Source organism: Rattus norvegicus, chromosome 2 (assembly GCF_021556685.1).
Source record: "Rattus norvegicus strain SHRSP/BbbUtx chromosome 2, alternate assembly SHRSP_T2T, whole genome shotgun sequence".
In the NCBI taxonomy this organism is placed as follows: Eukaryota; Metazoa; Chordata; class Mammalia; order Rodentia; family Muridae; genus Rattus; species Rattus norvegicus.
This window is the reverse complement of record NC_141535.1, coordinates 195,580,373-195,601,356: the sequence shown is the minus strand read 5'-3', so window position 1 is coordinate 195,601,356 and position 20,984 is coordinate 195,580,373. Positions and strand designations below refer to the sequence as shown.

Sequence of the window (20,984 nt, the reverse complement as noted above, 5' to 3'; positions counted from 1 at the left end):
ATTTTTCCTACTTCCCACTATGCTTGCCCAAATAAGAGTCATTGCGCCTTCCTCAACTTCCATGCCAAGGATGGGATGCCTCTAGAGAAAACCAGACATACTTAGAAGCAGGATCCAGGTCTGATAAGTCTTTGAGGTGTTCAGCAGTCTACATAAATTGTGCTGACTTTAACCATAAACATACATGTCTCTATGGGGCTGTTCTTTGATATCGCACTTACCTCTCTCTCTGGGGAGATTTAACAGAAAAAAACAAAACTACTCTCATGTTACTATACAGATTTTTCTTTATATCAAAGCTTATTTGTACCTGAATCTTTTTTTCACATAGTAGGTACTCAATAAGTATATTTTAATGACTTGTTTGGAGAAAAAAAATGACTTTTTTTTTCATTCCAAGTCCAGCTGGCTTTGAGGCAAGATAGGAAGACAGGGAAATGTGTATGAGAGTATGGGTTGATATAATGTCTTAAACTCTGAGCATAGAATATTTCTCTGATCTAACCCATAATCAAGGCCTCCATGTTCACACTTTACTTCTAGCAGAAACTCACCTTCTCATGAGGGCCCCAACTCACCACTCTGTGCTGTGTTTCTTAGGTTGCATGGCCTCTGTTTCAGATCTTCAGCAAGTAAATGTTCCTCTATACAGTGAGAATAGGAACTGGAAGAGAGACTCTGAGGCAGTGGATTCTGTGTCACCGGTGCCAAGAGAATAATCAAAATGCCTTCTGGCATGGCTCAAATGGAATCTCATTCCAACACAACTTCCAAATGGACCCTGTCCTCAAAATGACGTGGTATGAAGAAGCTAGGCATGGACATGTCCCTATCAGCTTTTTCCAGGGCTCTGAAGTCTCCTTTGCTCCTTGCAAAGCTCATCTTGAATTGAATTACCCTCAGTACTAAAAATGAAATTAACAGTCAAAACATGAATTCCCTGGGGTTGTCTCTCTCTCTCTCTCTCTCTCTCTCTCTCTCTCTCTCTCTCTCTCTCTCTCTCTCTCTCTTTCTCTCTCTCTGTGTGTGTGGGGGGGTGGGAGGGAGGGAAGGAAGGAGGGAGGGAGGAAGAGAGAGAGAGAGAGAGAGAGAGAGAGAGAGAGAGAGGAGAATATTTGGCAAAAACGTTTTCTCAACATGAAAACACCATCTTACTCCAGTAAAACATAGAAACAGTGTGAGCATGGAGCCAGCACCCTACCTATAGTCTTCCACCTGCTTGTGTACATCTGCATGATGGCTGTAAGGAAAAAATAGCTAGATTTCAGTGCACAGGACAAGATGAGGACTTTTATAAATGTCTGTAACCTAGTAACCATTCTCAGGAAGGAACCACCATGACTCCTGGACTCCTGAGCATATGCAGGACAGCCTGGTTTGTCCAAAACTGGAAGCCCAAACAGACATCATTCTACTTCTTCTGAAGGTCAAGCATTGCTCTAATGTTTGCAGGATTAGCAGCTGTGCAGTAGACTCATTATGGAGATACAGTGAATGCATCATAGAGTCTGCCCAGAAAATGAGCTAGCAAGATCTTATCTTGTGAACATGTGCTGTACTTAAAACAGTGGTGGCTGCCAGGTGCACCCCTCATATGGTTATCCAATTGACAGGTCATTAGACTAAATGGAGCAATCTAATATCATCTCCTTGAATTACAACTGAGGACAAGGACTGTTGATCTGTTATTCACTAAGAGTGACAGAATCTGTAATGTGTAAACTCAGGAGCTATAGAGGGGTTTGTACATAAGGAGAAGTGACGGATGCTTTAACTGCAACAGCTAGAATGTAAGACTAAGTGAACGCACTTATCAGTAGCCTCATAGCTCCTTTACAATGCCAGATGTGTTTCTGCCCTTAGAGTCTATGAAACTCCACTACAAATAAGCAAATCTCCTTACTCCTTAAAGCGCTCAAGTGTGTTACTCTTACAGTTAAAGTTGTCTTCATTATTAAGAATACTTTTGTGTTTTATTTTCCTCTAGCACCGACTGTATAGTCACCTTATGTGTCAAATTATTTTTTTCTTTCATTCCTTGCCTTTTTCAAATGTTACTAATTTTTATTTCTGATTTATGTACATATATTCAATATATCTTTTTCAATAATTTATTTATTTTTATTCTCTTAACATCCCAATTACATCTCCCCCCTCCTCTCCTCCAAATCTACCCTCCTCCCACAGCCCCCTCCCCTCATAACCCCACCCTGAGACACCTAGTCCCAGCTCTTCCTCTCCCACTGAGACCCAACCAGGCAGTTTAGGTAGGAGAAGAAAATCCAATGGTAGGTTCCTTGCCTTTTATAATAGATCTCCCTGTATAGCCCAAACGGGTCTCAAAATCTGGGGCTCAGTGATCCTTTCACTTAAACCTCTCAAGCAGTTGTAACTACAAGCAGATTCCACTACTTCCTGTTCAAATTGCAACTAATAAACATGCATTTTCTTACTTAGTTCACATGCCAACATCATAAGACAGATATTATTACTTCCTGGAAAATTAGACCTGGGGAAGTTTGGTTCCTTGTAAATCCATATCTAGAGCCAGGCAACCAAAGCTTGGACCCTTCCCTGTGGTCTCACTATGTCATCTGACACCAAGCATAGGGATCTCATGAGAAGTGGCAGCAGGGGTGACTGACAAAAGACCACCACAACCACAACCATCACCACCACCACCACCACCACCACCACCACCACCACCACCACCACCACCACCCCAGTTAATTACCAGTCACCATAAATTCCAAGCACTTCCAGTTACTACTTGTCAGATGCCACTCTAAGTGTGAAAGGCACAGTGGTGAAAAAGGCTAATTTCCTTTTACAGGAGGATAATAATATGTTGCTTCTGCAGTGTTGAACAATAAATTAAATGGGAAATGAAGTAGGCAAAAGCTTGTTAAAATGTCCCCAGTGAAGAACAATACTTTGATGTATCCTGTCCCAGACAATGACTCTTGAGGGAAGATCATAACCAAAGCCAAGGACAGCTGACAATTTTCTCATCTGGGAAGAGTTTCTTGGGCACAGTTATAGCAAAGACAATCTCCTTGTGGTACAAATGAACAAGATACATTAATCTATACAGCAGCTTATGAACAGAATTCGGCCCAGTATTCTGTTGTTGGTCATTGGTAGAGTTGCTACTTAAATCAGGCTTTTCATCTGCCGTTATACCATTATGCTGCTTTGAAGAAAACCATGTCACAATGACTTAAAGGGGGGCTTCTAGAGCAGGACTGTTGCTTAGCAGCTAGTCTTGGGAACACCCTTCACTTTCTTGCTTAAAGCCCATCAAGAAAGTAGTGGCTCATGCACACAGAAAATGAGGAGGAACTCGGGCCTCCTGAAAGTATCCATGCAATGCAGTTACTATTCAAAACTCTTGAGGCATCTGAAACGCCTCAGATAGAACAACCTGACAAGACCAAAGAGAATGAATCCCTACGACGAAATGAACATCATGCCCTATGGGACATCACTCATGGTAATGAAACTCTTGGACTCTAGTTCTTATATGAAAAAGAAACTACACACATCCTCTTCCTAGTAGGAAATAAATTTTAAAGAGGCAGGATAGAGCTCATGTAGGATAACAGGAAGAACCAGGTCCTTACTGGGTTGGAAGGAGAAACCTCTGCTAGCTGTACCAAAAGCCTTGGCAAAAGGAGTTCCCCAATAAGAAAAATTAGAACAAAAGTGCTGGACAGTGCTCTGGGCACAGAAGTGGTAGGCTGGAAGTGCATTTCCAGCTGTGCATTAGCAAATTTATACTCTGTCTACATTCATGAACTGCCCCTGTAGAAAGAGTCTCACGACAGCCCTCAGAGGGAAGACATAATTATTGCCACAGTCCTTTAAAGATACACCAGACCCTAGGAGCTTCGGTAGCTCCCACAAGATCATGAAGTTAGGAAACACAAACCAGGAATTGGTGCACACTAGTCTATGAGACTTCAGAGCCCATGACAGAGTGTGACATTTAAGGAAGCCTAAAAGGGAGGATTTAGGAAGTTGGCTTCCTCTCCACTGTCCACTTCCTCAGGACTCTTATCCTGCAGCAGTATTTTTACTCCCCAAAATAGAGGTCCCCAATCTTGTTCAGATCTAAAGCCTGCTTTAGTGACAAATCATTTCATGATGTTAACCTTCTCATTCTATTATTAAACTGGTCAGTAACACACTCTGCACCACAAAATTTCATGGGTTAGTATACAGTGCCCTAATCTTAATTTTAAAAAGGAAACTGAACTCTAATGCTACGTTATGTATCGCAGTGAGTAGATGCTCAGCCTTAACTATTTTACAAGACAATGACATTGGAGTCTTGCACCATATATTTTATAACAAATAAAATCTGGATTAAGAAGTTCAAATTTTAATCTCAAATGAGTGTTAGAGCATATTTACAAGTGGACACCAAAAAAGGATCAAGAAAATTAATGCCAAGTACAGTAGTACATGCTTTTAATTCCAGCACTCAGGAGGCAGAGGCAGGCAGATTTCTGAATTTGAAGCCAACCTATTCTATATAGTGAGTTCCAGGACAGCCAGGGATACATAGATAGTCCTTGCCAAAATAAATGAAAAGAAAGGAAGGAATTAAGGAAGGAAAGGAGGGAGGAAGGGAGGGAGGGAGGGAGGGAGGGAGGGAGGGAGGGAGGGAGGGAGGAAGGAAGGAAAGAAGGGAGGAAGGGAGGGAGGGGGAAGAAGGGAGGGAGGAAGGAAGGAAGGAAGGAAAGAAGGGAGGGAGGGAGGGATGAAGGGAGGGAGGGAGGGAGGGAAGAAGGGAGGGAGGAATGGAGAGAGGAAGGGAGGGAGGGAGGGAGGGAGGAAGGAAGGAAGGAAGGAAAGGAGAGAGTGGAGTGGGGGAGAAAAGAGGAGGGAGAAGCAGACTTTCCCTATCTTACTAGTTTGTGGTAGCAGGAAAAGGCAAATAACAATGTAAACATGTACAACTTGTAGATAAAATCCATTTATCTCTAAAAGGCGGGGGAGGTAGGTCATGAATAGTGAGTGAACAGTGGTGAGTCATTACTGTTTTCTGTGGTTTTGGTTTTGTTTTCTGAAACAAAGTATTGTGTAACTCAGACTCATCTCGAACTCCATATTCTCTGGCTTCCACCTCAAAGGTGGTACCAGCACATCTGGCTTAGAGATGTTGATATAAATTATTTTCCTGATGTATAATAAGATTTAAGAGGGCCTAAATCAAGAATAAAGCGATGGGTTCGCTTCAGCAGGTGAGCTCAGTGGTGTCGATGGAAACCCACTGTCACTACACAGCCTGCCTCATACGGCCTCTCAGCCTGCTCCACCAAAGGACTCCCTGTGCTGCCTCCCAACTCAGATTACTTTCACTTATTTTGAAATTTCATAAAATCTGACTTGTATTTCTTGTGCATGTTCATGTCTGACTTCTTTCATTCAACATAGTGAGACTATATTATTGCTTTGCAAGTTTTTCACTTGTTTTGTGTGCATGCATGTGAGATGAGTGTACATGTGTATATATGTGTGTGGATGCACACATTAGAGGACACAGGAACATGCCTCCTCTGTCCTCTTCAGTTTACTCCCTTAAGAGAAGATCTCTCAGTGAACTCAGAGATCTCCATTTGTTCAGCTAGACCAGTGACCCACATGCCCCAGTGGTCCTCTTATCTTCAGTGCCAGGATTATAGGTACGGGCACCATGCCTGGCTTTTTATACAGGTGATGGAGATCCAAATCCAGGTCCTTGTTCTTGAACAACAAACATTCCTACATACTGAGCCATCTCTCCAACCTCCTTTGTTTAATTTCCTTTATTTTTAAGATTATTATATAATTACATTTTTCTTCCTTCCCTTTCCTCCCTCCAAATGTTCCTATACACTATGTCTTGCTCTCTTTCAAATTCATGACCTTTTTTTCATTTGTGTGTGTGTGTGTGTGTGTGTGCATGCGCGCACTGAGTCTGTATAATGTTGATTATATGTATGTTTTTAGGGCTGACCATATTGGTCATAACCAACCGATGTGCTCCTCTTTGGAAAGGACCATTCCCAGTCTCATCATTCCTCTGTAGCCTGCAGCTCTTTGTGTAGGGTTGAGGCCTCCCAACCTTTCCCTATCCATTTAGGCATGTGTATTGTGTTGTCCTTGCTCAGCTCATGTCTGGGCAGTCACGTTTAGACTTTATGGATGTCGCTTCTGACACTACTGGGAAGGTCTCACAGTAAATCCCCCACTTTTCTAGCTCTTGTATATCTGCAAGAGCTCTCAATTCTCTCTGCTCCCTCTTCCACAATATTCCTTGAGCCTTAGGTGAAAAAGTGATTTGTAGCTGTGTCCATTGGGCTGCATTCAACAACTCTATTTTGGTTGACTGTAGTTTTCTTGTATTGGCCTCTGTCTGTTACAGAGGGAAGCATCCCTAATGATGGGTGACACCCTCCCCCAAATCAGGCTTCTTTTCATTATTATTATTTATCTGTGATATGTGTGTTCATGTGAGTCGGTGAATATATGTGTGCGAGTACATGTAGAGACTAGCGCACAGCCCACAAACTGATGTGTCATCCTTCAAGCAATAATCATTTTGTCTTACTGAGACAGAGACTCTTGGTTGGCCTGGAATGCCCATTTTGGCCAGCCAGCAAGTCCCATGAATAATCTTGTCTCCACCTTCCCAGTGCAGTGATTACAAAGATATACCACCATGCTTTTCTATGTGTGCCCTGGGAATTGAACTCTGGTCCTCATGTTTGTACAGCAAGCACTTTGCTGACCAAGCCACCTCTCCATCCCCAGTATATAATGCTTTTCATTTCATTTTCATTGTTACCCTATGACTATTCTGTGATTTGTTTTCAATTTTGTTGATAATGAATATTTTTGTTTCTACTTTAGTACTATTATAACCAATGTTGCTCTTAAATTTTGGCACATGTCTTTTAGTACACCACTGTGAACATTACTGCCAAGTAAGTGCCAGAAAGAGATACCTAAGGGGCCTCAGAGCTATGTTCAGTGTTGTAAAGGCTACTACAGTTGTCCAGAGTGGTTGCGCCTACTAATTTGCATTTGCACTGTTTTGGCTACTTTTCTGTTACAGTGGTAAAACACCATGACCAAGGCACCTCATAGAAGAAAAAGTTTATTTGGGGTTTTATAGAAGATTAGGGTCTATTATAGTGGAGCAGAGATAGCAGGCTACTGAAGCGCAGCTGAGAGCTAACATCTCAAACTACAAAAAAGAAGCCAGAGCCTTGAGTAGTTAAAATGTCAAAGCCCAATGACATACTTTCTCTAGCAAAGATACATCTTCTAATCCTCCCCCAAACAGCTACCAACTGTGGAGCAAATACTCAAATGCCCAAGACCGATGGTGTGTGGGAATCTCATTAAAACCACCACTTCCAACAGAAGTTCGTTCAGTCTAGAGTTTCCACTGTTTCATGTTCCTATCGTACTTAGACTTTTAATCACCCAGTGTCTGTCTCATTTGAGCTTCAAAGTGTATGGCCTTTGTAAATTCTCAGTCACCTTTGATATAGTTGCCAAATATTTGAATGCTCTTTTTGTGAAGATAATCTTTGTTATTAAATGAACTTATTTTTCTCACAATTTTATATGCTCTAGAACTATCCAATAAAAACACAGCATATGTCATGTTTTCAAGTTTTCAAGTAGCTAAATTAAAAGAACACAAGTTCATTTTAATCATGTTTTGCTTTAACCCCCAAATACTATCATTTCACCATGTAATCAACACAAAACTTAGTTTGTGTCTGGTTCAGTGCTTGAAAATTCAGTATGTGTTTATTTTTAGTTGTGTTTGGGACCTAAAATGTCCCCCTGAAAGCTCATGTGAAGGTTCAATCCCAACGATCAGTGTTCATGGAGCCTTTGGCTATTGGCCTTTGGGTATTGATCATGGGGGCTCTGGCCTCATCAATATTCATAGCTTGATGGTCTATAAGCAAGCTCTGAAAACTATAGAAATAGGGTCTAGAAACTAGACCATTAGTTTGTAGAAACTAGGTCACTGGAGACAAGTCCTTGAAGAGCATAACTTGCCTCTGCTCCCTGAGACCCCAGCTTCCTAGCTGCCATTGAGTAAACAGTTTTGCTCTCCACTTGCTGCTTACCATAATGTCCTGCCTAGCACAGGCTCTAAAACAGCAAAAAGAGTACCTACAACTATAACCTTGGAGCCATAAGCCAAAACAAACATGTCTTCCTTTTTTATAAATTGTTTTTGTTGTTTTGTTTTGATTTTTACTTGTTTTGTTTTTAGGTGTTTTGTTGAAACAAAAGAGTTTAGACTAACCCAGCTTCTCTAACTTGGACTAGCCATGTTTGAAATACTCAATGGCCATACATTTTAGTGGTTCTGTACTGAGGGCCCTGGACCTCTATGCTTTGCTGCTGGTATCCTCTTTGACAGCTTACTTTCTCACTTTCTAAATGTAACTCTGTCCAAATTATTATTTTGAAACAGTTTCAAATCTAAAGAAAAGTTAGACAAAGAACAACCTTCTCATCATGTTTGACATTACTCCCACCCGTGTGTGTGTGTGTGTGTGTGTGTGTGTGTGTGTGTGTGTGTGTGTGTGTGTGTGTTCTTTTGAAGCCTCCAGTCAAACTGTCAGGAGATACTCTCTTGCACTACAACCATGTGACTCTGCCCTCTGAAAACCTACATCAGCCCAGCATTGCCCTTAAATTCACACACACGCTGCTGAATTTCTCCAACTGTCACACCTATCTCAACTAGGATCCTACTGAGGACCTTCTGCTATATTCCATTGTCGTGTTTCACTGATATCTTTCAATCCACAATAATGTCTCCAGTCTTCCTTTACTATTCATATAATTAACAGTATGAAAAAACAATCTGCATAAAGATCCTGGGCGTATTTCATATTGGGAGTGCTGGCTAAGCAAGTCCAAAGCATGGTCAGGCTAGATCACTACATGGTCTGATGCTATTGTCCACAGGTAGAAGTCTCCTTTTACTGTACCTTCAAAAGCCCATCATACAAAAAGAAATAATTGTTACTTAAAGTCAACTGGTGAAGGACTTTAGTCATACTATAAAATCTCTTCACAGTAAACCCTAAACATTCGATGAAATAATCAGACTATAGCCTAGCCAGGTTGATATATAAAAATAAAAGTCACAGAAAACATTCCTATGTCCCACCAACATTCTGTTCCTTGAGGGTCTTGGCATCTACTCCCAATTGCCTATACCACCATGATGATGGCCAAATGATCATCACTCCCTAAGTATTTTCTTTCTCATTGTATCTGTAATAATATATCAATATAAACTCGCCTGTTCCTCAACATCTTATAACTATGGAAAACAGCAGTTATCCTTGTTTTCAATCTCAAGATAAAAATTTTCAGATTTACATCATGAAGTGTGTGTATTTTGAACATGTCCATTACTAACAATATCAAATTAAGCAAGTTTCTCCTAATTTACAAAGATATTCACATTTAAAATTGTAAATTTTAGTTTGTTAATTTAACAAATTATATTGATTTTACTTTAAATGTTACATCAACTATGCATTCCTGGGATAACTACAACTTGGTCATGGAATGATAGACTACATTCTATTTGTTTTCAATTTTGTTTTGTTTCTTTTCAATTACATTCATAAAGATGTTTCTTCGAATGGCAAGATTTTGCAAGTGTTATAGAATAAACTGGGTTGTGATGTCTCTTTTAGGTATTTTTCTTTTTCTTTTTCTTTGCCTTCATTCATTTGAAAAGTCAAAGTAGATTTCATTTCATTCACACACAAAAAAAATTTGAATTGTATACAGTGAGAGTCCCCAAGCGTTCCTCACTCAGTTTCCTCCATGGTCAGCACCTTACATTATTGGGTAGATGATCAAAACTAGGAAAGCAGCATTGCTACATTATTGTGACAATTATAACACCCAGGCTTTGTTCCTACTGGTGTCCTCTTTTTGTTCCATGACCTATTGCATCACATTGCTTTTTGTAAACTATAGGAATTTAAAATTTTAAAAAGAAATTATTTTTACACAATATATTTTAAACACAATCTTTCTCTCTCCTAACTCTTTCCAGATCCTGCCCATTTGCAGGTTTCCCCAGTTGCCTGGAGGCCTTTGTGTAGGGCCGAGGCCTCGTGGTCTTTCCGTGGCTAATCCGGCACCTTTACTGGTGTCATCCTTATTCAGTCCCCATTTGGGCAGTCATGCTGGTGAGGCTTTCCACGGAGAGCTTTTGAGGTTCCCCTCTAAGAACAAAGCTCCTGACCTTCAGACGGTTATAGTCTCACTGCCCCTCTGCTGCGATGTCCCCGAGACTCTGGTATGGGAGTATTTCGTAGATATACCGCTGCATTTGCCGCCTTCGTGGTATCTGCATATGTAATCTCTACTTTATCTCTCTCGGCTAGTTTTTCATTTTCCTTGTTCTCAGCTGGATTCATCTGGAGCAAACCGGCCCACCAATGCTGAGTATTGACAGGGTGCCTATTTGTTGCAAGTTATGCTTCACGTCACTAATGATGCAAATATAACCCTCAAAAAATATGAGAAGTTAAGAATATTAATATTTCCCTGAAGCATAGCTTGAGAGTTAATAGGGGATCCTATAAATAGTGTATTCAAGGACTTGGTAAGTCAGTGCTAAAAGTCTGAGTCAGTAAAGTAATATGAACAATGAAGTGATCAAGCCCTATAGACTACTAGAGAGTCTTAAAACTTAAAAAATCAAATACATAAGAAAAATACAACCATTCTACTTTATAACAATGAACGACATGAAGAGATAATTCAAAACATAAAATGTCAACTTCTTTTATTTTCTGAAGTCTGTGCAATGAGATTGTATTGCTAGATAATCTGATTTTAAAATTAAAAAAGAGAAATAAATTAAATCACTAACTATATGTATAGCTCAGGCTTCAAAGTTAGGTGATTTATTTTACAGTGCTAATCTTGCACTAATTTTTAGAATTCCTTCTCTGTAGTAAGCTGCACTCTTAATCCTTATTCCATGAACAAATTTTCTTATGTATTTGATTTTTATGCAAAAAGAATTCAGTCCATCTTATTTCACCAGAATTTACTTAGGCTGTTAACTTGTATTAAGTCAAGGAAAGCATCAAACTTTCCTGTGTTGACTATGTTGCATGTTCTTGAAATCTTGCCTAAAGATGCCTACAATGTGCTGTTGCCAGATTTTCCAGGTATAAGAAAGTAACAACTATCTGCCCACACATAATTAACCCCACCAGATATAAATAAAAGCCTTCAAGTGTTTGCTATTTCAACACTTTTGAGGAAATTTTCTGCCACATCACACTTTGTAACCAAAGTCAATAGGGAATGACTATAAGAGATTGTTCCTAAATCAGTAAGGAGTAAGACTTCAGTTTTGACTTTACATCCAAGCATGTTTAAGGTCAGATCAGAGATTCAGTGAAGAAATAATAAGACCTTTATGTCCTACAGATTAATATTTCTCTCTATTATCTTATTCTTTATCCGTACTTTATTTAGAAATATATGTATTCATGTCTTAAATTTTATTAATACGTGTTGTATGTATAACTTGTGGGGGGGTTATAGATATCAAGTGACATAAGTTAGCCAGGGAGAAATTTGTTCATGGAAAACGGGTTAAACACAGCAGATTACTATAGAAAAAGAATTCTAAAAATTAATACATGATCAGCAATCTAAAATAAATTACCTAACTTTGACGCTTGGGCTATACATCTAATTGGTGATTTAATTTATTTCTCTTTTTTAATTTTAAAATCAGATTATCTAGCAATATAATCTCATTACATATGTGACTACACATTCAGAAAATAAAAGAAATTGGCTTTTATGTTTTGAATTATCTTTTCATGACTTTCATTCTGTTATAAAGTACAATAATAGTATTTTTATGTGTTTGATTTTAAGTTTCTTATTTTTTAGTATCTTAGATGCTAGCTATCCAAACAATGTTGATTTGATCTTTATACATTCTGTACATGTATTGAAGTGTTGTACTTGTGTTTTACTGTTTAAATAAGTTGTGTCAATTAAAATAAGAATATTGTCTTAAAACTAGTTATCTTAAAAACAAAAATGTTAACATTTTTAAAAAATATATTAATACAAGAATGAAAGTGAAAATTATCATATTAATACCAATATGCATTTATATTTTCTTTATTAGTTGCATTACCATAATCATATTTTTAAAGAATTCTTGGAATAAATTATATACTAGGACTTTGAGACCCAATCTTTAGTCCATTTAAGTTTAGCTCCCTTATAGCAGTTCTTGGTTTTGTTTTGTTTTTAAAAAAAGAGAGATGGTAGACAGATAATAGATAGATAGATAGATAGATAGATAGATAGATAGATAGATAGATAGATAGATAGTTTTGTAAGTTTTTCCTTTGAAACAGCAACCCATATAACCCAGGTTGACCTCAAATTCACTTTGTAGCTAAGGATGCCCTTGAACTCTAATCTTAGCTTCATGCACCATGTCCTGGGCTTATGAGAGTATGCCACCACTCCTGTGCTTTCCCAATTATATCTGGGACACTTGAACATTAAATAGTACATGGTAAGGTTCATTTTTTGGCCAGGCAGTATACTATAAGAAGCTTAGGCACTCTAGTATATACTGGCCAAAGGCAACACTCCAATAATGTTTAGGTAAAAAAAAATGTTCCCCCCAGCCAGAAGACAGAAATTTGACACAAATTTCAACACAAAGAGATGACAAATGTTTTGGGAGATATGTTTTTTCCTGATTTGAATATTATACAATGCACATGTGACTTAAACAGTCTATGATGACACAAATAGTTATAATTATGTGTCAATCGGAAAATAAAGTATTTTAAATCCAAAAAAACTGTTGTGCTTTTGCAAATTTCCAAAATAGGATCATTTTGTTTACTTTTGTAATTCTGGGAAATGAACCTAGGGCCTCATTCATGCCTTCTAGGCAATCTGTTCTTCTGAGCAACATCACAAGCCCTCTCTCCAGTTTTCATTTTGAGGTAGGTCTCACTTAGTTACCCAGACTGAACACACTTTGTAGCTCAAGAAGTCTTGTAACTTGTGATCTTCCTGCCTCAGCTTCCTGAGTAGCTGGGATTAAAGGCCTGTACTAATAAAACACCCCCCCCCCATTTATAAAAAACTTCCACTTAATCTGTAAAAGAGGATTGGAGAGAGAGCACAGAGGCTAACAGCAATTTCTGCTTTTACAGAGGACCCAAGTTGGGTTCCCAGTGCTCACAAATTCCAGGAGATTTGACACCTTCTGACTTTCCTCCCCCACCTGCTTGCAAGTGACAGACATATGTACAATTGAACGTTTGTATGCACATGTATGCACACACACACACACACACACACACACACACACACACACACACGGCGCGTGCAATCTCGGACTTCAGGGGAAAAAATGAGTCTAAAATGAACTTGATAGAGTCCTTGCTGTCAGCTCAACCTCAACATCCACCCTGCCCCACCATCCTCTGCGCTCCAGGCATTGTTCAGAGCACATCTTCCTCACTTGTCCACACAGTTGAGAGTTTTCTGCTTCCCTGGCCCCAGGAGTCCAGACCTAGGGTGATCTGAGCTCCATAGCCCTACCTTCACAGCAGTGTATTCCTCGTGGACATTTTCAAAGCAATTTGCCACACACTCATTCATGTAACCTTCCCATCCGTTGCCTAGCAGGCGCCGCCCTCTCAATTAAAAGTCTCAAAGCCTAGATCTAACTTGACCGGTGTCCTGGGCAACCTGCTGCGCAGTCGCGCTCTGTTACCTCCGCAACGTGTTCCCTTGGCAACGTAGTACACAGCGCTAATCCTAGCACCCTGCAGGATGTGCTTCAGCAGAGTAGATGAAGAGAGTAGCATAGGCCTACAGAGCAAACAGCAGAAGGGTAAGAAGAGCAAGAGAGATGAACACAGAGGAAGTACCGGTTGCTCCCCCGCTCCGTGGAGTTACACCTGCTTTACAGTGTAAGAGTTGGCAGCATGGCCCACCTGCCTCCATGCTTCCCTCCACCCCTGTGCTCACTTGGAGTTTCTTCTCTTGATCTTTAGGGAAGGTGAATAAATACTCCTTTGGAACACGTCAAGCGAGGAAACTCTTTCCTCACTACCATCCCCCAACCTGGCTGGGGAACACTTATCTCCCTCTTAGGGGACTGCCCCACACAGGCCCTGGGTGTTATGCAGCAACAGATGTGAGTATTCACCTCCCCTTGGGTGGGTTTCAGTTTCCTGTCTACAGCAGGATACATAGGTGTTCTGGGAGAAAAACTATTCTGTGTGTGACTTTAATATCTGGGTCCCAATAAAGAAGGAGCACTGGTCGGCAACCAGCCGTAAAGCCAATGTGTAAATGGCCATAGTTCACCATTTCCCATCCCCCACTAAACTCAAGCTTTGTCTTCATATAGCCCCTACTCCATCTTGACGTCCAGCGCCCTCTTGAGCTGATGTCAGTTTCCTTTCCTTTCGCCTAGTACAGTTCTCAGGCTGAATCTTCCATAAAAGTAAATTCAGTTGTTGGAAAAGACGGAAGGTCATTGGTATTCACAGGAATTCATTTGTCTATCCAGCTACACCTCTTTGCAAAGTTACTCGTGTTGTTTAATTCATTGCTTTTGACTATATTCACTCCTCCACTTCGAAGGCCATCCTATGATTGTGTTACTGATGTTTTTCTTCTTTCTCTTCCCCTCCTTCCCTCTCCTCCTCTCACTGGAAGTGGAATGGTTTAGCATATAACCTATCAAAAGTCCCAACCAGTACAAAAGGCTATGCTATTGGAGCCAGGACATCTGTGAGGTTTAAGCCAATCAACAAGGTAATGTTCTGGGATTTTAAGGTGGTCCATGTGGCAACATAAATTTATGTTGAGGCATTAGCATTGTACACAGATAGATGATTGGGGTGGGGGGAGAGAAGCACTAAAGAAATGGGCCCAAGACAAGACTTTAATAACCAAAAGTTAAAATATAGAACCTGTGTTTATATACATCACATTTATCCTGTCAGTCAAAAGACAAATTCCAACTTTTTCAGTTTGTGGTATATGTGTCTGGCTAGATTTCAAGTCTATTCATGAGAAAAAAATCCTTATCTTTCTCCTTTTTCTGATGCAGTTCTGAGCCTAGACTGCACCAGGCAAATGTGCTCCCACTAAGCTATAGCCCCTGGCTAAAAAAGATCCTACTCTCTTTTGGTGGTTTTTGACATGGACAGTCAAGGACTGGAGATAATTATAAATTTTTCCCAGTGGCGGACTGTATCAACTTATGTCGATTCTTTACCCATACTAAGTTTATTTCTGTATGTTGTGTATCATTATATAGCTACACCACCCCTGTACTAGAGCCTATTTCTACATCTTTGACACACTGACCTGTAGCCGATTTATAAGCAGGATAAAAATGATCCCGTTTTGTTTACCTTAAATGATTTGTGTTAAATTGTATCTTCTCAAGATATAGAATATATATATATATATATATATATATATTCCACTAATCTTTTTGTGATTACAGGATGTGACACCATACCCGGGAATGTATCAGAAAGTTGATATTTCAAGTGAAAAACACAAAAAATGCTTTGCTCCTTTTAACATCTTGATGCCTCGATTTAAGAGCGATGTAAAGGGCGATTCTTACCCTGGGTAGGTCTTTTGCTCACTGTGTGTTTCAACGGGAAATAGGAAAGGAAATACATAAAGCAGGAATTACATCCAAATGTTCCCAGCCAAGTCTCTAAAGGTTCAATCTCTCACCTCTCAGGCCTCCGGTACCGGTTAATTGTAGAATCAGTTATTGATTCAATAAACATTTGCTAGTGCATCAGGTGGTTTTGTAGCTTCTACAAATCATTCAATATACCCATCAAACAGGGCTCCTAACCTCTCAGAGATTACATATTAGAACTAGCAAAATAGACACAAATATTCAAGAAAATATCAACAGTAGTAAGAATACTAACCACATAACTTACCAGTCAAACTGTAACACTTCCGAGTGTGAAGGCAAGTGACAGTTACTTCAGGGCAGTAGCAGAAGCTCAGTCATGCTCACACCTGAGCGTGTGGTGAGCTGGTGTTGTCCAATGGAGGCATTAGAACAGGACATAGCATGATGAGCTGGAAGCTACTTTATCTGAGGTTGTTAAGGAAAACACTCAGCAAGGACCGTTACATCTAAAATCTGAACAAATAGATTATGTCATTCCTATGAAGGTGTGAGGACAGAGCATCTCAAGTACAAAGAACCACGGGGGGAAAACTTTACATTGGGAAGGAATTTGATGAGATAGGAAAGGAAAGACACTATCGTGGATAGGGTATAGTGAGACGGGAAGAAATACGAACAGAAAGGGGGCAGGCTAGAGTATTGAAGCCTTGTAAACTAGTGGGGTTTAGTCTAGATATATATGAACCCATTCAATATTTGTAACTGCAAGGGAAATAGTCAAAGTCTTTCCTTGACTGATGAGAAATCCAAGGTCCAGAGTATACAAGTTAACTTTTCCAACCTTGTGTTAAGGTAGCTAAAGTGTTAACCTTGACTCTGTATCTCCTCTAAACTATCCCTCACAATAGAGTCTGTAAGAGCATTACAAAAAAGGCAGTCCAAAACTAACTCGTTGTCAAGAAAATCAACTGGTTCTGCTTTGCTCCTCCCTGGATTGTAAGTAGGTTGTTGCTGCATATCTTTCATGAAGTGCAAATCTTGGGCAGCACTAATCTGCCATCACAGTGAGTCTCTGATCACTCACTCTCCTGGTATTCACTGATGTGTCGGCTGAGGACACTGAGTTGTAGAAATATTCTTAAACTAGAGTCTATCTTTACCCTGCTTGGATATTGAAGCTGGTTCTCTTTAACACTGGCAAGCTAATTAGAAAAACAATAACAGGGCAATGATGTTCATACTTGCCTGACATCTAAAGGTTAGTCCCCTTTTCCCAAAAACTGGTAAGATGTTTTGTTCAGTCATCATCCATGACATCTGTCTTTATTTCTATTTATTTCTAGCCCTGGGACATACAATCCTAAGAACAATTCAGTCCCAAAAGTTAGTTGGCCAATGAAATTTGGATCTCCAGACTGGTCTCAGGTCCCATGTCTAGAGAAAAGGACTCTGAAAGCTGAGGTAATAAGATCAACCTTCAAATCATTGTTCTGTCTAGTACTACATACTATATATCATCTATTCTTTTTTTGTTGGATATTTTATGTATTTATGTATTTCAAATGTTATCCCCTTTTCTGGTTCCTCCCTCTCACATCTGCTCCCCCACCCCTGATTCTATGAGTATGCTCCCACTCCCACACAACCACTCTCACCTCAACATTCCCCTAGCATTCCCCTACAATGGGGAAACGAGCCTTCACAGGACCAAGGGCCTCCCCTCCCGTCGATGCCAGACAGTGCCATCCACTGCTACACATGTGACTGGAGCCATGAGTTCCTCCATGTGTACCCTTTGGTTGGTGGTTTAGTCCCTGGGAGCTCTGGTGGAGTCTGGTTGTTGATTATTGTTCTTCCTATGGGGTTGCAAAACCCTTCAGCTACTTTAGTCCTTTCTCTAGCTCCTCCATTGGGGTTCCCTTGTTCAGTCTGATGGTTAGCTGCAAGCATCCTCATCTGTATCAGTAAGGCTCTGTCAAAGCCCCTCAGGAGACAGCTCTATCAGGCTCCTGTCAGCAAGCACTTCTTGGCATCAGCAATAGTGACTGGGGTTGATGGCTGCACATGGGCTGGATCCGCATGTGGGGCAGTCTCTGGATGGCCTTTCCTTCAGTCTCTGCTCCACTCTTTGTCCCTGTACTTCCTACCATAAATATTTTGTCCCCCCTTCCAAGAAGGACTGAAGCATCTACATTTTGATCTCCTTTCTTAAGCTTCATATGGTCTGTGAATTGTATGTTTGGTGCTCTGAGCTTTTGGACTAAAATCAACTTATAAGTGACTGCATATCATGTGTGTTCTTTTGTGACTGGGTTACCTCTTTCAGGATAATATTTTCTAGTTCCGTCCATTTGCCTAAGAATTTCATAAAGTCATTGTTTTTAATAGATGAGTACTCCATTGTGTAAATGTACCACATTTTGTGTATCCTTTCCTCTGTTGACATCGGGGTTCTTTCTAGCTTGTGGCTATTATAAATAGGGCTGCTATGAAAATAATGGAGCATGTGTCCTTGTTATGTTGGAGAATCTTTTGGGTATATGCCCAGAAGTGGTATAGCTGGGTCCTTGGGTAGTCCAATTTTCTGAGGAAACTCCAAACTGATTTCCAGACTGATTCCCACCAACAATGGAATAGTGTTCCTCCTTTTCTACATTCTTGCCAGCATCTGCTGTCACCTGAGTTTTTTATCTTAGTCATTCTGACTGGTGTGAGGTGGTATCTCAGGGTTGTTTAGATTTTCATTTCCCTGATGACTAAAGATGTTAAACATTTCTTTAGGTGCTTCTTGGACATTTGATATTCTTCAGTTGATATTCATTCTTTGTTTAGTTCTGTACCCCATTTTTTCTTTTGTTTTTTATTGGATATTTTTTATTTACATTTCAAATTTTATCCCCTTTTCCTGTTTCCTGTCCATAAGCCCCCTATCCCATCCCCTCCCCCTGCTTCTATGAGGGTGTTCCTCCAAGCACCCACCTCTTCCTGCCTCCCCTCCCTGACATTCCCCTAGACTGGGGCATTGAGCCTTGGCAGGACAAGAGCTTCTCCTCTCACTGGTGCCCAAGAAGGCCATCTTCTGCTACATAAGCAACTGTAGCCATGGATCTGTCCATGTGTCTGTACCCCATTTTTAGTAGGATTATTTGGTTCTCTGGAGTCTAACTTCTTGAGTTCTTTGTATATATGGGATATTAGCCCTCTATCATAAGTAGGATTGGTAAGATCTTTTCCCAACCCATTGGTTGCTGTTTTGTCCTATTGACAGTGTCCTTTACCTTACAGGAGCTTTGCAATTTTATGAAGTCCCATTGTCAATTCTTGATCTTAGAGCATAAGTCATTGGTGTTCTGTTCAGGAAATTTGCCCCAGTCCCCATGTGTTCAAGGATCTTCCCCACTTTCTCTTCTATTAGTTTGAGTGTATCTGGTTTTATGTGAAGGTCCTTGATCCACTTGGACTTGAGCTTTGTACAAGGAAGTAAGAATGGATCGATTTGCATTCTTCATGCTGACTGCCAGTTGAACTGGCACCATTTGTTGAAAATGCTGTCTTTTTTCCGCTCCTTTGTCAAAGATCAAGTGATCAAAGGTATGTGGGTTCATTTCCGGGTCTTCAATCCTATTCCATTGCTCTACCTGCCTCTTCTCTGTACTGATACCATGCAGTTTTTAATCACTTATTCTTAAGTAGAAGTCTGTAAGTGAAATTTAGAAAGTTCATGAGCTGCTGAAGGTATAGTGTGTGTGTGTCAGTGTGAGGATCTTTTTGGAGAGTTATACATCTGCATTAGCATTTTATAGATAATTATGACTAGCCAAATATATTTTATTTGTTCCTTAGCTAAGGAAATAACTGCTCCTGACAATCCCTAAAGTAAACAAGAAAAAATATCCTATATAACATAGGAAGATGCTAAGAATAGTAATGATTAGGTGACTGGGCAGCTGCAATTCATATTTATAACTCCTGATACACTGCTCTTTCTGACATATCACTTATTGGTGAGATCACTGCAGAACTGGAGAGCATTTTGGACAAGAACATGAAAAGTATTACCTGTCTTCAAACAAGAGTTCTGCCTTGGGTTCCTTTATGGTCTTTAAGGATTTTATATGCATCATTTTTTATCTTTAAAATGGACTTAATAATGCAACTTATCTGGCATTGTTGTAAAAGTTAATAACTGAGATATATGGAAAATCATTTAATATAGTACATAAGAATATATACTTAGTATGAGTTTGCCATCATAATTCTAGATTTGTGTTCTGTTCCTAGTAGAATTGAGGATTATATCCATGAATATTTGTTATATGCCTAATATATAGATATATGTTAGGACCTATTTGTTAAAAATACAGTCCTTGCCTTCAAGATGTTCAACTACTTAAAATTTTCCACATAGCCACTAATTCCTAGCATGATGAACACTAGAGTATGATGTTCTCAGTTATCAAATGTTGAATCACTACACTTCAATTATGACTGCGTCTGGCTTTACTTAGAGCACAGGGTCAATACTGTGAAGTTTCATTTCATATAGCCAGGAAGATCAGAAGTAGAGGATTCTCATGGGATACTAAGCTAGACAATGTTCTTTCATTGCAGCTGTCCACAGACAAGGACTTTAGAAAGCATCGGAACCGTGTGGCCTACTTTAGCCTGTATTACAAATGAGAAGTAGGCACTGTCTTCATGTGTTCTTGACCACAGAGTCTCCAGAATTGAGGACATAGCTGCTCTTGTATTTCTGTGTTCCTGGGCCCTCTTGTCTGCCTATTTGGTGTCCAGGAAGGGACAAGGGTCTCATAGTCACGTCGCCCTCCAAATAAATAAAGGCTGGTCCAGAATGTTTCTATTCTGTTTCTTTGTTTGTGATCTAATGGTCCCTGTTGGGTGGTTTTATTTTTGAGAAATATTCAGGGATCTCTTGGCTACTACTTCTAATTCTCAGGCATTCGTCTTGAATGCTCTATGAATAGCCTTGCCACTAGGTAGATCTTAACCCCTATATATCAAAGACTTAGATAGGATTTGAGCTCACGGAACATAGAAAATATTTCAATTTATTTTGGGGGAGTTCTTCCAAGCTTATGAGTTCTCTGATAAATAGTGGAAATTTCCAGATTCTGTTCTTTCTTAGACTAACATAACACTCAAAGAACCCAAAAGTCCCATTACTGATGACATTGCTTGTTTAGCCTATGTACTGAATTCCCACTTAATGTCAGGCAAG

The 20,984-nt window shown here is 39.8% G+C and overlaps 2 protein-coding genes and 1 pseudogene across 14 annotated transcripts in view; 2 read left to right on the top strand and 1 right to left on the bottom strand.

Moving 5' to 3' along the window:
• The window catches only part of Chia-ps1 (chitinase, acidic, pseudogene 1), a 264,086-nt pseudogene extending 263,367 nt beyond the window's left edge, over positions 1–719 (top strand).
• The window catches only part of Chia (chitinase, acidic), a 154,626-nt gene extending 140,790 nt beyond the window's left edge, over positions 1–13,836 (bottom strand). For 2 of the 9 annotated variants that reach the window (XM_087614059.1, XM_087614073.1), the window contains exon 1: positions 13,663–13,779. Coding sequence is in view for 2 of the 9 variants with exons in the window: in XM_087614032.1 (XP_087470158.1) it covers positions 13,663–13,722 (60 nt within the window). In the remaining 7 variants the exon portion in view is untranslated. Of the gene's footprint in view, positions 1–554; positions 891–13,662 lie in introns of those variants that run through there. The other 7 variants (XM_087614034.1, XM_087614032.1, XM_087614047.1 and 4 more) reach the window with 7 other exon arrangements.
• On the top strand, positions 3,289–20,606 carry Cimap3 (ciliary microtubule associated protein 3). 5 transcript variants are annotated; one of them, NM_001433263.1, is made up of 6 exons: positions 3,289–3,493; positions 14,121–14,263; positions 14,791–14,889; positions 15,590–15,720; positions 17,089–17,206; positions 20,357–20,606. In NM_001433263.1, the coding sequence occupies exons 1-6, from the start codon at positions 3,319–3,321 to the stop codon at positions 20,423–20,425; spliced, it is 735 nt and encodes a 244-aa protein (NP_001420192.1). In that variant the 5' UTR covers positions 3,289–3,318; the 3' UTR covers positions 20,426–20,606. The 5 variants fall into 5 exon arrangements, 3 of the variants coding, with proteins under 3 accessions (NP_001420192.1, NP_001420194.1, NP_001420193.1); NM_001433264.1 differs by lacking the exon at positions 3,289–3,493 and adding an exon at positions 13,865–14,036; NR_197347.1 differs by lacking the exon at positions 14,121–14,263.
• Positions 20,607–20,984: the final 378 nt, after the last annotated feature.

What these genes read in the sequence shown, in the direction of transcription:
- Cimap3 (NM_001433263.1), top strand. Translation starts at nt 3,319, where the DNA reads ATGCACACAGAAAATGAGGAGGAACTCGGGCCTCCTGAAAGTATCCAT. An exon ending in GGTGTTATGCAGCAACAGAT is followed by an intron (nt 14,264 to 14,790) that starts GTGAGTATTCAC and finishes TCTCACTGGAAG; the next exon opens with TGGAATGGTTTAGCATATAA. An exon ending in AAGGGCGATTCTTACCCTGG is followed by an intron (nt 15,721 to 17,088) that starts GTAGGTCTTTTG and finishes ATTTATTTCTAG; the next exon opens with CCCTGGGACATACAATCCTA.